Consider the following 17,324-nt stretch of genomic DNA (forward strand, 5'->3'; position numbering starts at 1 on the left):
GTGAGAGTGGGCAGCTGCAGGCTGAACACCTGTACAGTCATCTCTCAGAAAGCTTTTGACTGGTGGAATTTTCTCAGACATTTCCACCAGTAGAAGTGGACATCTGTTCATGGCCCAACACTTCATGCTGTCCTGATCACTTAAAGGTACAGAGCCTTAATTCAGGTCAAGTTAGTGGCACTTCCCAGCTCTGCAAAATGCTTCCCTTTCAACTGGAATCACTTCAGTTTCTCTCAGGATCCCTCAAGGCTCCTGTTTCTTCTGTATACTTAACTATGAACCACCTTCATCAAAGCCAGAGCTGTCCAACTTCTAAACACCTAGGGGCCACACATCACAAGGCCTATACCAGGGGCACTGTGCTGGTGCCCTCTCCCCACCACCATCTCCCTCCAGTGTCATATGGGCACATAAACACAATCCACCCACCACAAATGCAACATGCTCCCCCACCTCCCCGATGGCATGGATGCAATCCCCGCTCATGGCAATGCCATCAACTTCCATGCTGCCATACTGCCCTGTCCCTTGGGCAAAGAGAGAAAGTGGCAGCCAGAATGCTTACTGGGGGTGAGGGGTGGGGTCTGGAGGAGAGGGGCGGTAGTCAGGCAAGAGCCCCCTTGCAGGCCGTATGCAGTTCATGGACCATCAGCTGGACAGTTCTGATCTATGCTAGATACCAGTGACAGACTGCTATTATAGACTGTAGTGCTGCACTGATTTATTGCACATGGCTGTACAAGGAAATAAAATAATTGTCAGGACCCCACCACATGAATCTCACCATGGTAGAGCTCAGACACCTGGTCCTTTTCATACATTTTCTTACAGTTAGAAAGTGCAAGAAGATAGCTAATTTACACCTTCTGAAGTGAGAAGAGAGTCTAAGGCTCTCCTTGCCTTGGGCTGTCAAATCACATAACATGCTTGAAAAGAAATAGGGCACAGAAGCTGACACAGCTGCTAAATGAACTTTGACAGCCCCTAAAGCCAAACCAGATTTTAACAGACATTTATCCACAATAGCAGAGACAAATGGATGTCTGAACAAGATTTTCAGCTCAGAAAAAGACTTTACTATATGAAGGCATCTCATTAACATTTTATAATTGTCTTAACAACAAATTACTTTACTTCCAAACAATCAGGTCCAACTGGTTATGGTTCCATAGCTGCTATCCTTTTGGCTCCAGGCAGCTATTCCTTTTTTATCTGGATAGAGAATATAACCCTATTTCTAAGAGTGGCAATTTAGAAGCATTGGAATTTAACTGTTTCTGCCAAAGTTACCAGACCCCATTACCTAAACAGTCCTGCCCCATAGGGAGCCATTAATAACACTAGAGATATTTGCAGCATTTATACCCTATGGAATTATGTGCAGAAATATTCAAAATTATGCACAGAAAAAGTCAAAGTTATGTGCTGAGGGGTTGCATGTGGTGGCATGGAGCTAGCCTGGCCCACTGGCACACGCCTTCGGACCAGACCAGGCTGGTTCCGTGCCAGTACATGGGGCTCACAGCACTGCAGGCTGGAGCCATGTCTCATCGGGCTGGGCTAGCTCCGTGCTTCCACATGAGGCTTTCAGCACTCCAGCAGGAAGCTGCACATGGAGGCATGGAGCTCACCCAGCCCAATGCCACGCAGACTGAAGGCCATGGAGTCATAAACCATTGGGCTGGGTGGGCACCATGCCTCTGCATGGGTCTTTCCACTGGAGCCAGCCCAGTCCAGCCTGATAGCGTGTGGCTCCTGCCTGCAGTGCTGCGAGCTGCATGTGCTGGCAGGGAGACCATCTGGTGTGCATCAAAGGTGCACACCAGCAGGCCAGCTCCATGCTGCCATGTATAGCCCCCAGGACTCACCTAGAGATATGTGCCACTGGGGGCTCTGCCTCCCATGGTCACGAGTGCCCCCAGGGCCTACTGTCTCCTGCTGCTGCTGGTGGCAGGGTCTGTTCACCAAAGGGTGGGGGGAATCCTCACACCCACCTACAAACCCCACATCCACCCCTTCTTCCTCTACAGGCAGGAGTTCCCCTCCCCATTCACCAGCTGTCCAGTTGCATACCACCACCACGCTCAGTGCCTCCATATGGTGCTCCAAGCTGGAGTGCCAGGAGCCCCGTGATGGTGGAGGCCCAGGGCGTGCCTGGGTTAAATTATGCAAAATTATGTAATTATGTCCAATCATACATTTTATGTGCAAAATTGCGTGGGTGCATACTTGCCTAAGTCCCCAGGCATTTTAGTTTCCCAAAGTGACAAGGAAGAAAACAAAGTGCTCAGATGAAACCTCTTGCTGTAGCCCAATAAAGACGCACGTAAAAAACAAACTCCCCTTTCCTCTCCACTCTGCAGGAGAAATGGTGACACTTATTGTGAGTAGCTCTCATGAGTTTTCCACCAACAAGGGCACACAGTGTACAGAATTCTCGATACCATTTCTCCCCCCCAAGACCCAGTTAATCTCATCAACAGGACACTGCCCTTGCCAAATGGGTGATATAGAAAAGGAGTAACAGCAGTGAGGAAAACATGGTGATGGAAGTACAACTTCAGGCAAACTGCTTTCTAGATAGTGGATACCAGCATGGGCAAGCAAATAAAACTACAGCAGTGATGTCAGGCACACAGCAGTCAGGACAGGCAATGACAATAACTTCCAGTATTATTTAGCTTTATATCCCACTATATCCAGAATGGCTCAGAATGGCTTACAATAAATGACAAACAGCAATAGCAAATTCCCTAAACACCACCACAAGGCTAGTACTCCACCCCACTTTCTCACCCTTAAGAACAGCCCCTTCACCAAGCCCCAACTCCCATTCAGTTAGGTAAATGAGCTCTGTGCTACCGTTACCTTTTGACTTTTCTCCCCCATTTAATACTCACTTGCTGCATCTTATTTTAAGCTGGATTACACTACTGAGCAAGGACCCTGTTCACATCAATTATTTTATTTGCCCACTATTCAAAGATAATTTTTCACTACCATCACCACTGTTTGCATCAGAGGTTCCACTAAGAGGGAGAGATCTAGGATACCAGAGACCAATGCTGCTGAAGCTGGTTCACTATCCATTCTCAAGACATCTTGATTGCTGGCCACAGTACATTTAAGGAAAAATGTCTAGGCAGTTGGAAAACCATCCCCATGGAATGCAAGTGTGACTACCAGCAATAAGCAAACTAGTTCTTTATAGTCAAGTGTACAGGATCACATGAAAAAAGTGGTGGAGCACAGTGTATATGAAAGTAACAGAAGTCTAGTTAAGCCCACTTACAGGTTTCCCTCAATTTATGCGGGTTCTTTATATGAGAATTCACTCTTACATGACGAGCATATTTAGACCCATAATTTGTTATACGCAAGGTAAATTTGCTCTTATGCAATCAGCATAGATGCCCCTCACCCAAGCAGGTAAGTCTGTGGGGGGAGGGGAAAGGACCTTCTTGTGATGCATCTGTGATGAATGACAAAGTGCAGTTAGCCTTCCTGACCGCGTCCCCACATTGGTGGCCCATGTTCATCTTGGAGTCTATAATGACTCCAAGATCCTTTTCTGCCTCTGTGCTGATGAGAAGGGTGTTCCCCAGCCTGTAGGTATGCTGCTGGTTCTTCCTCCCTAGGTGCAGTACTTTGCACTGGTCAGTATACAATCCCACGTTGTTCTCATCCACCCACCCCTGTAACCTGTCCAGATCCAATTGCAGCGTGTCCCCCGCTTCTAGTGTGCCCACTTCTCCCCACATCTTAGTGTCATCCATGAATTTGAACAAGGTGCTTTTCACCCCTTTGTCCAAGTTGCTGATAAAGATGTTGAAGAGTGCAGGCCTAAGGACTGAGCCCTGGGGAACCCCACTGCCCATGTCCCTCCAGGTTGAAAACAACCTATCCAGCACCACTCTGTGGGTGCGGCCCTCCAGCCAATTGGCGACCCATCTGACTGTGCAGGCATTGACACCACAATCTCCTAATTTTTTTAATGAGAATGGGGTGAGAGACAGTGTCAAAGGCCTTCCTAAAGTCCAGAAAGACTATGTCCACTGAGACACCTGTGTCCAACGATTTTGTGACCTGGTCATAGAAAGCCACCAAATTGGTCTGACAGGACCTGCCTCTAATGAACCCATGTTGATTGCCCCCAAGCATATACTCCCCTACCACACTGGCCCTTTTTCAGTCCTCTGGCACCTCGCCAGAGCACCATGAGTGCTCGTAAAGCTTTGCCAGGGGTCCCACAATAACCTCTGCTAATTCCCTCAGCACTTGGGTGGAGATCATCAGGACCTGCTGATTTGAACACGTCCAGTCCCACCAGAAGTTCCCCGACTAGGTCTTCTCTGACCCTGGGCCTGGCTGTGCCTCCCATGGGATCATTGGGGATCCCAGTGGGAGGGATGACCTGGTCCCTGCTCAGAAAAATGGAGGTAAAGGAATTGTTAAATAGGTTAGCTTTGTCATCTGGTGAGACCACCAGATTTTCTAGCATGTCCTGCGGAGCCCCCACATTACCCAGAACCTTCTTTTTACCCACTATTTAAAAAAAGGATTTGCTATCCTTGATCCGGGTTGCTAGTCTTAGTTCCACCTCTGCTTTGGCCTTCCTAACAGCCCCCCTACAATCCAGAGCAACGGAGGTATAGTCCTCCCCGGGGATGGCCCCTCCCTTCCATTGGGTGTACCTCTCCTTTTTTAGCTTTGAGATGTTCCTGGATGCTTTTGGTGAGCCATGGGGGCTTTTGAGCACTCTTGCCCGCTTTGATCCGTGTTGGGATTGCCACCCTTTGGGCTTGGAGGATCGTCTCATTCAGAAATGACCACTCTTCTTGGACTCCCAACCCCTCTGAGAGTGCCTCCACCACTAGGCTCCTTAGCTCAATGAAATCTGCCCTCCTGAAGTCCAGGGCTGCTGTCTTGCGGCAGGCCTTTGCCACCCTGCGCTGGATGGTGAATTCCAGTAGGCAACGATTGCTATTACCCAGGTGATTGAGCACCCACAGTCCCCTCACCAGGTTGTTGCTTGTGGCCAGGACCAGGTCTAAGAAGGCATTTCCCCTAGTGGGACTGTGCACCTCCTGGGTTAGATAGAGGTCCTGTAACATGGCTAGGAACCTATGTGAGCAGACAGACCTGGCTGACTGCTGTTCTCAGCAAATGTCCGGATAGTTTAGGTCACCCATGCACGATGACCACATCTTTTGACTTAACAGCCTCCATGAACTGACCTGAGAATTCCCAGTCTAGCTCTTCTCCCTGGTTGGGTGGTCTGTAATAGACCCCCGCTGTTAAGTCCCTTTCCCCCTGATCCCCTTGTATTCTGACCCAGAGCACTTTAGTCTGCCCCTCCTCTGACCCAGTGGTGCTCGCTGAGGATGTGAATTGCTTTTTGACATAGAGCAGCACACCCCCGCCTTTCCTCACTGTTCTATCCCTCCTGTACAGCCTATAGCCCTTGATGTTCACCACCCAGTTGTACGCTGGATCCCACCACGTTTTGGTCAGCCTCACTATATCTGGGTTTGTGTCACCTAACAGGAGGGCAAGTTCCTCCTGCTTGTTCCCCATACTACGAGTGTTAGTGTATAGGCAATAAGTGTTCTGCCAAAGGTGCTCTGCCACAGGACTCAAGACCGAACAACAGTGGGATGTGTATAGAATCATAGGACTGGAAGGGACCTGCAAGATCATCAAGTCCAGTCCTCTACCATGGGCAGGAAGTTAGTGGGCTCAGACAAGCTCCACAAGGTGCTTGCCCGGTCTCATCTTGAACACTTCCAAAGATGGTGACTGTACCACCTCTGTTGGGAGTGTGTTTCAGGTTCTGGTGACCCTTTCAGAGAAAAGGTTGGTTTTTTTTTTTATGCCCAGCCTGAGTTTACTTTCTATTAGCTTATGCCCATTGGTCCTCATCCCCCCCCTACACTTTGAGGTGCCTTCCTGAAGAGTTGCTCCTTCAGATCTTGATGCTCACCCCAATGTACTTGTAGGTGGCTATCAAGTCACCCCTCAGCCTTCTTTTACTCAGACTTCATAGGCCCAGTTCTCAGAGCCTTTCCTCATAGGACCTATCCTCCATGCCTCTAATTATATGGGTGGCCCCTTCTTCAGTGGTGACACATAGGGGATGCATGTGCACCCTGACCTGGTGCAGTAGTCATTTAGGCAATGGGCAGGTGGGAGCTTCTGGAAGAGGCCACAGTGATCAAGTGGCTGCCTTGCAATTGGTGAGATCAGCCATGGGAGAGGACCCCCCCCCCCAGTCACTGACTGATCACTGGGGGGTGGGAATGACATGGCTCCTCCTGAGTAAGGTGGCCCTGGTCACCCATGCTCTTCTTTGTACCTTCTTAAGCTTATCCACACCCTTCTTAAAGTGCAGTGCCCCGAACTGGACACAGTACTCCAGCTGAGGTCTCACCAATGTGGAATAGAGAGGAAAGAATACTTCCCTAGATCTAATGACAACACATTGGCTGATTCACACCAGAGTGCTACTTGCCCTTCTGGCAACCTCATTGCACTGTTGATTCATATTCATCTTTTAGTCTATCATGACCCCCATGTCCTGTTCAGATGCTGTGCCAGCCAGTGGACCATCACCCATTGTGTAGATATGGTGAAGGTTCTTCCTACCCAGATGAAGAACCCTGCACTTCTTGTTAAAGCTCATCTGATTCTGTTCAGCCCATAAATCCAGTCTGTTAAAATCGTCCTGGATCTTTGCCCTATACTCTGATGTGTCCATGTTTCCCCACAGCTTGGTATCATCCACAAACTTGATCATTGAGCTTTCCACCCCCTCATCCAAGTCGTTTGTAAATATTTTAAAGAGCACTGGGCCAAGCACCAATCCCTGGGGGATGCCACTGGAGACGGGCCTACAGGATGAGGCCATCCCATCAATTTACAGCTCTCTAGGACTGGTCTCTAAACCAGATATCTACCCACCTCACTGCAGACTGGTCCAACCCAGTACCCTCCAGTTTGGTTGTGAGAAAATCCCATGAGAAACAGAATTAAAGGCTTTACTGATGTCTAAGTATACCATATCCACCTCATGTCCTTTGTCCAGAAGTTTAGTTACCTGGTTGTAGAAGGACACCAGGTTTGTCAGGCATGATCTACCCTTGACAAAGGCTTGCCGGCTGCTGCTTAACACCCCATCAGTTACTAGCTTGCAACTGATGGCCTCAAAAATTTTACCCAGGACCAAAGTCAGAATGACCAGTCTGTAGTTTCCAGGGTCATCCCTCTTCTCTTTCTTGAAGATGGGCAGCATGTTGGTCCTTTTCCAGTCATCAGGGATCACTCCTGAGTTCCACAACTCTTCAAACAACTTTGCCAGTGGTGCTGCTATAAGCTCAGCCAGTACTTTCAGGAGTCTTGGATGCAGGCCATCTGGCCCAGAAGACATGAAAATGTCCAAGTGTTGTAGAAGACACCCCACCTGTTCAGGACTGATTCCATGTAGTCTGTTGTCTTCCCCATACTCCCTGGGCCTCTGGTCAGGTGAACAGACCCTCAATTTGATTTGAAGAATACTGAGGTGAAGTAGGTATTTGGGAGTTCTGCCTTCTCACAGGGATCGACTGTGGGCTGCTCCTGAGTATTCAGTAAGGGGTCCCAAGGTGGAGCCTAATTTTTTCTTGCTCCCTATGTCTCTATAGGACTTTTTGTTGCCCTTTATTTTGGTTGCCAGCTTGATATCCATGCCTGCCTTGGCTTTTCGTGTCTCAAATCTGCAGACTCTGGCTATATGTGTATTCCTCTCTAGCTGCTGAACCATTCTTCCATTGCTTGTATGCTTCTTCTTTCATGTTCAATAGTTCCCTAACATCTCTGTTGAGCCAAGTGCGTCTCTTGGCTCCGTTCCTGCTTTTTGTCTGCATGGGGATGGCCTGTTTTTGGGCAGTGAGAGTTGTCTCCTTAAGGAAGCGCCACTGTTCCTGAACTCCCCAAGTCATCTAGTTGATGGTTGCAGAGGGCCTCTCCAACTAGCCTCCTGATTTTGGCAAAGTCTGCCTTTCTGAAATCTAGGACCTCTGTTCTGCTGACTGATTTCCATTCTTACAGTGGATGGTGAACCTAATTAGGTCGTGATCGGCGTCACCCAGAGTACCACCAATCCTCAGGTTGCCTATCAAGTTCTCCCCTTTGGTCAGCACTAAATCCAGAGTGGCTTTATCTCTAGTACACCCTTCCACAACCTGTGTCAGGAACAGATCATCTACTATCGCCACGAAGTTGGCTGACCTGCTGGAGGTGGCCGAGTGGTCCTCCCAACAGATGTCAGGGTAGTTGAAGTCACCCATGACCATCATGTCTCTAGTGCTAGCTGCTTCAGTCAGTTCTCTGGAGACAGCCTGATTGTTCTCTTCTTGGGAGGGAGGACTCCCACCAATCACGTCTCCCTCTCCTGGTCCCCCTTGTATCCTGACCCATAGGGTTTAAAGGGACCCTTCCTTGCTGTCCAACGTGACCTACAGGAAGGGGTATTACTCTTTCCCCGTAGAGGGCCACACCTCTTCCCTTCTTCCCAGCCCGATCCTTCCTGTAAAGCCTATAGCCTCCAATATTTACTGCCCGGTCATGCATGTCATCCCATCAGATCTCTGTTAACCCAATCAGATCAAATTTCTCATCTATCAGGAGTGCCAGTTCATCCTGTTTATTTCTCATGCTTCTGGCATTCCCATAGACACCAGTGTTTTCTCCTAGTCGCCTCAGGTTTTCTGTCATGCTGCCAGCATCTCAAGATGTCAGTGCTTATCTGGACATCCACTGCTTGAGTACCCTCCCATGTGTTATTGTGGCTAGAGGATTTGTGTACAGCAGTGGGATCTTCTCCCCCACCCCTGGAAGTGCCTAATTTAAAGTCCTCCTCAACAAGTCAACAATTCTTGTACTGAAGAGCATTCCGATTCAATTTGGAGAGATTAGAGGGCCCTCTTATTCAATCTGGATTCAGGAATTCAGCCATTGAATCGGGCCAAATCTCTGCTGAAGTGAATCAGGGACCAAAGCTTTGCACAGCCCAACTAGTTATCAGATTCATAGAAGGTTTCTATGAAATTAGTAGGAACTCTGGCTTTGTTAAAACACGGAAAGTCAGGACAGTCCTAACTGGGCTCAGGTGCTGTGATTACCAAGAAGGATTTGTATAATATTCAGTACCAGCACAAGTAGATAAAATGTATTGCATCCTGTCAGACTCAAACTTCATCTCCCTGTTGGAACTTTAGCCTTTTGACTTCATATTTAGTTAGCATTTATAGTAACAGTGGTCCATATAGAAAGAGAAATGGTAGAAAGCAAGTGTTATTTTCTGCCCAGAATCTGAAGGAAGATAGCATTTCTAGTTGGACTAGCTTTAAAGCACCCCCACTGTCATTTTTCAGCGCAGGGATGCTGATACACATGACGCTGCAGAACGGTTATTACCACGCTCTGGCAGTCTCGATTAATAGAGTTTGCTCTGACACACTGTAATTACAGTGCATTGGAGCAGCCTTGCTACACGTGTATAGGTGTTCTATATGACTGCTCTTGTAAGGGTAAGATTACTGGTGAACTGTTCAGCTGACCACTGAAAGGGATGGAGACAAACTGAGTAGTGAACTCCATTATCAAGCTCCCCCTGCTCTCCCTGTAGAGCCAAATATTATTTACCAATCCCTGTACCACAGCAAGCTGAAAGAGCATAGGAAAAGGCCTCAGCCATGCTTGGGAAATACACAGGAAGTCAAAGATAAGATTATGGAATTTTCTTTTTACAGTCTTCATATACTCATTCAACACTTATATATATCTCTTTGCTTTCTGTAGGCAGTAGGTCTGACAAAGATTTAACTCCAAACTCATGGACAGCATCTGTACTTAGAGGAAGTTTCTGAATATACTTGGGTGAGACTACTGCAATAAAAGGGAAGAGTTTTTCAGTTACAAAATACCAGTGTAAGAATTACAGTGCGACTGTGCAGTAACTGGAGTTATTGTGCAGTAGCATCACTGAATGACTTTTTTGTGACTGACTGTGTAGTAACCCACAACTACTGCACAGTCAGCATCTCATGTAGATGCGGCCTATGTTAAGGGATTACCTCTTGAGGACTTGTTGGTATTGCTTAAAATAAGTATTGAGATTATATTATTTTACAAAACAAGATTGTGAGCCACAAATACATGAGTCATATCTGGACTGTTTTCACAAACTAATACAACTTAAATGTAGATGCATTTTTCTGTTAAGGAAAAGGTGCACATTATCCAAAATATGTACATGAAATACTGTATAGACCCATCCCTTGAGAATTAGGAATCTGGCAACTGACACTAAGATTTAAAAATTTCAACTTAGTCTTTTCATGAAGTGGCACAAATGCAGTTTGGAAGAAGAGAGGAAAATCATTAATAGTAATTCTAGTGTACTTCCTGAAGTCCAGGTCAGCTTAACAACCATCACAACAATTCCTCCCAAAATCAAAAGTGAAGGAGAGCTACTTGGTTTTCTATGGAACCCTGACCTATAACATGGGGACAGGAACTGAGCGAGGATGAAGGAAAAGGAGAATACAGCAAAAAACATTTTGAATAACTCAGTTTTGCCATGTTATTTGAGAAAGTTACATTTTTTAAAAACTTTTAAATGTCAGTTTTAACTTTCTAAATGGAATGTTTGAAACATGTTTCAGAATTTCTCTTTTAATCTTTTTCATGTCAGAAAATTAGGGTTGGAAGGGACCTCAGGAGGTCATCTAGTCCAACCCCCTGCTCGAAGCAGGACCATCCTCAAATAGATCATCTCAGACAAACCAGATCATCCCAGCTAAGAAAAAAAAATGAAAGAAAAACCTTGAAATAAAACATTCCATTAAAATGAAGTGTGTGCATGTCAAGAGATTCAACTGATTTTGGGGGCAGGATAGAAAATTCTCCATTTCTCCCCACCCTCATTTTCATTCTGAAGTGGAACCAACTGTCTCTAAATTGTCAAACCTAAAAATTCATCTTTTACCTAGCCCTAATCAACAACCAGTCTGGATGAGTACTAGGAAAAGTGTTGAAGTTATATTCAACTACAGCCAGGTTTAGGAACTCATTGCCTGCTGATCTGATGTTAGAATGCCGACTCCATAGTCTTCTTCTCAGAGCATGTTTCCTACAAACTGAAAACATTTTTTATGCACAAAGACACAGTTAAACATTATCTTACTGCCTCCTCCACTTTAAAGCACTCTTTATTATCTTAGGTTCTTTGTGCAGAATCTTCATGTATAGAAAATGAACTATGTTTATAACTAGTTTGTGTATCCTGGCTATCAGTGTGTATAGACATGCATATGTAAAAATCAACTGACCAAACAGAAAACAAAACAAACAAAAATACCTTGTCCAACTAGACATAAGACTTTCAGGGAACTAGATATGGGGGCACGAAAAATGTCTGACTTGACAGTTTGTCTCCAATACCTTTACTTTTGGTTCCGCAGAAGGAAGGCGGAGGTGAGCAAACATTCGGCAGCACATCTCTTTCTCTTTATCCATGTATTCTCTGTAACAGCTGCAAAGTAAAGCAGGTGTTTCCATTATAGGATGCCTACTTCTATGCCTGCAGTTAATACCAATATTATAAGCCCAATGTTTTGAAGCTACAAAACTGAAGCAATATGCAATACTGAAGTTACTCACTAAGCGTATGTACAAAAGTGGCTTTTTTGCCATTTAAAGCACTTTATTGCCATAACTTAACCAAGGCATATGCCATTACAGCACTTAAAAAATGGGTACAGCGCTTTAAACTAACCCTTGTTAAATGAAGTATTTAATCTGAAGTATTGTATTCTGTATGCTGGTCAAATTTCTGACCAGTGCAGATGCCCCAGGAGGCTTCAGAGTGCACCTTACCTCGTAGCCTGGAAAGTGCAGGGAGGCTCAAAACCCCATCCCCTGCTTCCCCCCCCCCGCCCCCCGCAACCAATACACTGCACTTCTGTCATGTTTAAGAGTGCTGTAATTTTATAGTGCTATAAAAAGTGCTCTAAAACACTAAAACATGCATGGAACACTTCTGTATACATCCTAAATTCCAGAGACAAAGAAGAATTTTATAATAACCAAATTTACTTGAGTTAAATTTTATAAAGGTAGGTAAAGCAGGAAGACCACATGCTGCTGATGGTTCAGAAAATTCTTTAATATTTTACCTTTGGAGAACAAAGTAGATCACAGGTGAAAACAAGGGACCATCTGGCCCCCAGAGAGCACTTGTTACAAGTCACTATTTTACCAAAGGGAGCAGTCCAAAGATTATACTATGATTTGGAGGACAAGAAATTCATTAAAAATGTTACCCAAAACAACTGACTAGATTATATTAAAATTTATAGTACACAATGGGATGGTTTAGTTGGGGATGATCCTTCCTTGACCAGGATGCTGAACTAGATGAATCTGTGGGGTCCCTTCCAGCTCTACTTTCCCATTACCCTAAGTCTTTTGAGGAGATTAGGAGGCTATCACAGCTATCTAAAGCCAGGCTCACTTATACCAATGAGTCTAGCAGGAATTCTAAAATTCTGTAGCCCTTGCAAAGGACTTGATGACTTGGTGGGATTTTGCCTTCATTATCCCCACTGGGCACATCTACATAGAATCATAAAAAATTAGAGCTGGAAGGGACTTCAGGAGGTCATCTAGTCCAACCGCCTGCTCAAACCAAGACCATCTCCAACTACACTATCCCAGCCAAGGCTCCTTCTAACTGGGTCTTAAAAGCCTCTAAGGATGGAGATTCCACAACCTCTCTGGGTAACCCGTTCCAGTGTTTCACGATCCTCCTAGTAAGTTTTTCCCAGTATCTAACCTAAACTTCCCTTGCTACAACTTCAGACCATTGCTCCTTGTTCTGTCACCTGTTACCACCAAGAAAAGTCTAGCTCTGTCCTCTTTGGAACTATCCTTCAGGTAGTTGAAGGCTGCTATTAAATCCCCTCAGTTTTCTCATCTCTAGACTAAATAAGCCCAGTTCCTTCAGCCTCCCAAGTCATGTGCCCCAGCCCCCTAATCATTTTTGGTGCCCTCTGCTGGACTCCCTCCAGTTTGTCCACATTCTTTCTGTAGTAGGGGGCCCAAAACTGGACACAGTGCTCCAGATCTGGCCTCACCAATACTGAACAGAGGGGAATAATTGCTTCTCTTGATCTCCTGGCAACACTCCTACAAATGCAGCCCAGAATGCTGTTACCTTTCTTAGCAACAAGGGCACACTGTTGGCTCATATTTAGCTTATGGTCCACTACCCGACAGGGCCTTTTCTGCAGAATTGCTGCCTAGCCAGTCAGCCCCCAGCCTGTACTGGTGCATAGGACTGGTGCATAGTCCTAAGTGTAGGACTTCGCACTTGTGCTTATGGAACCTCATGCGATTTCTTTTGCTGCAGTCCTCCAATTTGCTTAGGTCTCTCTGAATCCTAACCCTACTCTCCAGCCTAATACCGCCCCTCCTGTGTCCCACGCTTGATGTCATCTGTAAACTTGCTGAGGGTTTTGCATTTCAACTTGCTGAGGGTGTACTCTATGCAATCTTTCAGGTCACCGATGAAGAAACTGAAAAAAAACTGGACCAGGACTGACTCCTGGGGCACTCCATTTGAAATTAGCTGCCAACTAGACGTGGAGCCATTGATTACTACCCTCTGAACCTGATGATCCAGCCAGTACACCTTATAGTCCACTAAGCCAACCCATACTTCCTTAGCTTGCTTACAAGAATACTGTAGGAGACTGTATCTAAAGCCTTATTAAAGTCAAGGTATACTACATCCACCAGTCTCCCCACATCTACAGAGCTAGTCATCTCATCACAGAAAGCAGTAAGGCTAGTCAGGCATGATTTGCCCTTGGGGAATCCATGGTGACTGCTCCTAATCACCTGCTTCTCTTCCAAGTGCTTAGAAATGGATTCCTTGAGGACCTGCTCCATGATTTTTTCAGGGACTGAGGTGAGGCTAACTGGTCTATAGTTCTCTGGAGCCTCCTTTTTCCCTTTCTTAAATATGGGCTCTCTATTTGCCCTTTTCTAATCACCCAGGACCTCTTCCTGATCGCCATGAGTTTAAGGACGATGGCCAGTGGCCCTGCAATCACATCAACTAACTCCCCCACCGACTTTGGGTGCATCCTGTCTGGCCCCATGGACTTGTGTATAGCCAGCTTTTCTAAACAGTCCCATACCTGTTCTTTTGCCACAGTTGGCTGCTCACCTCCTCCCCAAACTGTACTGCCAGGTGCAGTAGTCTGGGAGCTGCACTCACCTGTGAAAACTGAGGTGAAAAGGGCATTGAGTAATTTAGCATTTTCTGCAGCCTCTGTCACTAGGTTGGCTCCCCAGTTTACTAAAGGACCCACACTTTCCCTGACCTTCCTCTTGTTGCTGACATACTTGTAGCAACCCTTCTTGTTAGCCTTCAGATCTCTTGCTAGCTGCAGCTCCAATTGTGCTTTGGCCTTCTTCATCCCTGCATGCCCAAACAATACTCTTATACTCCTCCCTAGTAGTTTATTCGAGTTTCCAATTTTTATATGCTTCCTTTTTGTGATTCCGCTTACTAAGGAGTTCCCTGCCAAGCCAAACTGGTTTTCTACCATACTTGCTAGTCTTCCTGCACATCAGGATGATTTGTTCCTGCACTGTCAGTAAAGTTTCTTTAAGATATAGCCAGCATTCCTCGACTTCTCTCCCCATCAGACTGGCTTCCCAGGGGAACCTGCCCGCAAGTTCCTCAAGCGAGTCAAAATCTACTTTTCTAAAGTTTGTGGTCCTTACTCTGCTGTTCTCCTTTGTTCCTTTCCTCCGGATCCTGAACTCAATCATCTTGGCTGCTGCTGCCTAAGTTGCAATGCACTTCTACATTCCCCACTAATTCTTCCTTATTTGTGAGGTGCAGGTCAAGAAAAGCATGGTCTGCAGTTGGTCGCTCCAGCACTTGTACAAGGAAGTTGTCCCCAACACTTCAAAAACGTCCTAGATTGCCTGCGCACTGCTGTACTGTCCTCCTAGCAGATGTCAGGGTGACTGAAGTCCCCCATGAGAACCAGGACCTGTGATCAGGAAACTTCCACTATTTGTCTGAAGAAAGCCTCATCCAACACATCCTCCTGGTCTTGTGGTTTATAGCAGACCCCCACCATCACCCTCGTTGCTCTTCCCTCTGACCCTAACCCAGAGACTTTGAACAGGTCTATCTCCCATTTCATACTGGAGCTCTAAGCAATCATACAACTTTGACATAAAGTGGATCCTCCTCCTCCTCCTCTTCTCCCCTGCCTGTCCTTCCTGAACAGTTTACACCCACCCATGACAGTGCTCCAGCCATGCAAGCACCCACAAAGTCTCTGTTATTCTGATCATATCACAGTATTGTGACTGTGCAAGGACTTCCAATTCTTTCTGCTCGTTTCCCAGGCTCTGCATTTGTGCATAGGCACCTGAGGTAACTAGCCAATTGCCCTGATTTCTCAGGAAGAATGGGGATGCTTCCCCCGGTGCCCACTCCTGCATGAGCTTCCTCCAGGTCATCCACATTCTCACTTAACTCAGGCTGAAAGGTGTTGTGATAACTGCCTAAATCATTGCTTTCTTCTATTTTACATTTATTTCCCTGTTGTTGCTGTTGTAATAAAAGCACAAAAAGCTGGTAATTATATTAACTGACACAAACCAACTGAAGCAGAAACTCCAAGATGACATTTCTTTTTCAAACCAGTTTTTCTATTGTGTTTGGGTACTACAGCATTAAATTATATGTTGCTACAATACCTGAAGACCGAAGAGAAGCAACAAATCTGCCTGCAATTACAATCTGAACTACTTCTTCATCTTCTTTTGTTTAGAAATATTTTAAATCTAAGCATACTTGGACCAACAGTTTTCAATTACACTCAGGAAAATAATGAACAAAATAGCCTATTAGAGCCAATGGTGTTATACTACGCTGGTCAAAAAAGACCGTACCTTATAGCAAGATTCTTGAAAAATAGAAGATAATCTAGGAACATCTCCTTAAAACTTGTCTGATATGTTCACGAAGTTATTGATCCTGGGCAATCTTAGTAGAGATAATTACAAGTGACAGGAATGGTATGAAGGACAGAAGCAGATAGCTATGTTAGTCTAAAGGAGTTATCCTGAATCTCAGGCAGGTTAGCCAGTAGATCGTTCCAAACCATTTTCTAACTAACACTTCACATTTTAGAGCTCCTTATAAAGTGCTTAACAATGTGGTATCTAAACCCCGAGGCACAGAGAAAGATGAAGAGCACATCTTTTGATTCTCCTCACCAACATCCAATAGCACTGGATAGTCAATTGCTATTTACTACTTAAGACAGCCATACATCCAGTTGAACAACCCAAAACAAACAACTTTCCCCATGTGCAAAAAAGTTTAGTCAACTCCCTGCCAGCCACATAGCGCATTGTTTTCCATTCCATTGTTTCTTTTGTCTCCTTTCAAAGGGTATGAAAAAGTAATGCTTGTGACCCCCCATAAAACAGAGGAAGTGTTGCATTTTCTCTAACTCTGGCAAAGCGGAGTGGCAGAGAACTGCAAATAGAATAGATAGTGCTAGAGCGTTAAGCATTTCAAACAAAGTTAGTTATCATGACAAATAGCTAAAGAATAGCTATACCGAAGCATACATTTTCTATTTGGCATGCTTCAGCTTTTGGTCACTCCAGATGAAATCCAGCCAACACTTGCAATGGAATAAAAAGGTTTGAGAGCTGTTTTGTGATCTAGATAAAAGCAACCTGTTGATTTCACTGTAGCTCCAATGCCTTCACAGCATAACTCTTAAAAGTGCATGCATCACAAATGTCACTAACCAACAACTTTTCAATTATTTTCTTCTGAAAACACCAGCAGTGGAAGAAGAGACTAGAACGGGACCAGCCAAAACACAACTAAGGCAGGGACTCGTTCTGTTAGCAGAAAGAAAGTTTACCTGCAGGACAAAGTTTGCCTCCAGTGATGTGACGAAGAATGTCTTGCATTTGAAAGCTTGTCTGTCTCTCATCTACATATTTGGTCCAAAAACAGACATCACCCTAAGAAATTTGCTTCTCCAGGACTGCCAATTTATTATTTCCAAAGCAGCATGGAATTTGCTTTCAAAAATCTTCCCAGTAATTAGTGCTTGTTCCGTGCTGCTTATCATCAGCAGCAATAATAGAAAAGATGGGGTAAGCCAGTGGGGGTCAACGTTTTTGGCAGGTGGGCCAAAATTAGCCCTGCACTCTTCCACTCTGATCCT

General features: G+C 45.4%; 1 protein-coding gene across 2 annotated transcripts in view; it reads right to left on the reverse strand.

Annotated features, from left to right (window-relative positions):
- Nucleotides 1-17,324, reverse strand: part of FKBP6 (FKBP prolyl isomerase family member 6 (inactive)) — a 50,749-nt gene that overhangs the window by 19,467 nt on the left and 13,958 nt on the right. For both annotated transcript variants that reach the window (XM_090025464.1, XM_090025463.1), the window contains one exon: nucleotides 11,482-11,572. In XM_090025464.1, the coding sequence (XP_089881590.1) occupies nucleotides 11,482-11,572 (91 nt within the window). The remainder of the gene's footprint in view (nucleotides 1-11,481; nucleotides 11,573-17,324) is intronic.

Source organism: Crocodylus siamensis, chromosome 13, assembly GCF_052110815.1.
Source record: "Crocodylus siamensis isolate JL-2025a chromosome 13, ASM5211081v1, whole genome shotgun sequence".
Classification (NCBI taxonomy): domain Eukaryota; kingdom Metazoa; phylum Chordata; order Crocodylia; family Crocodylidae; genus Crocodylus; species Crocodylus siamensis.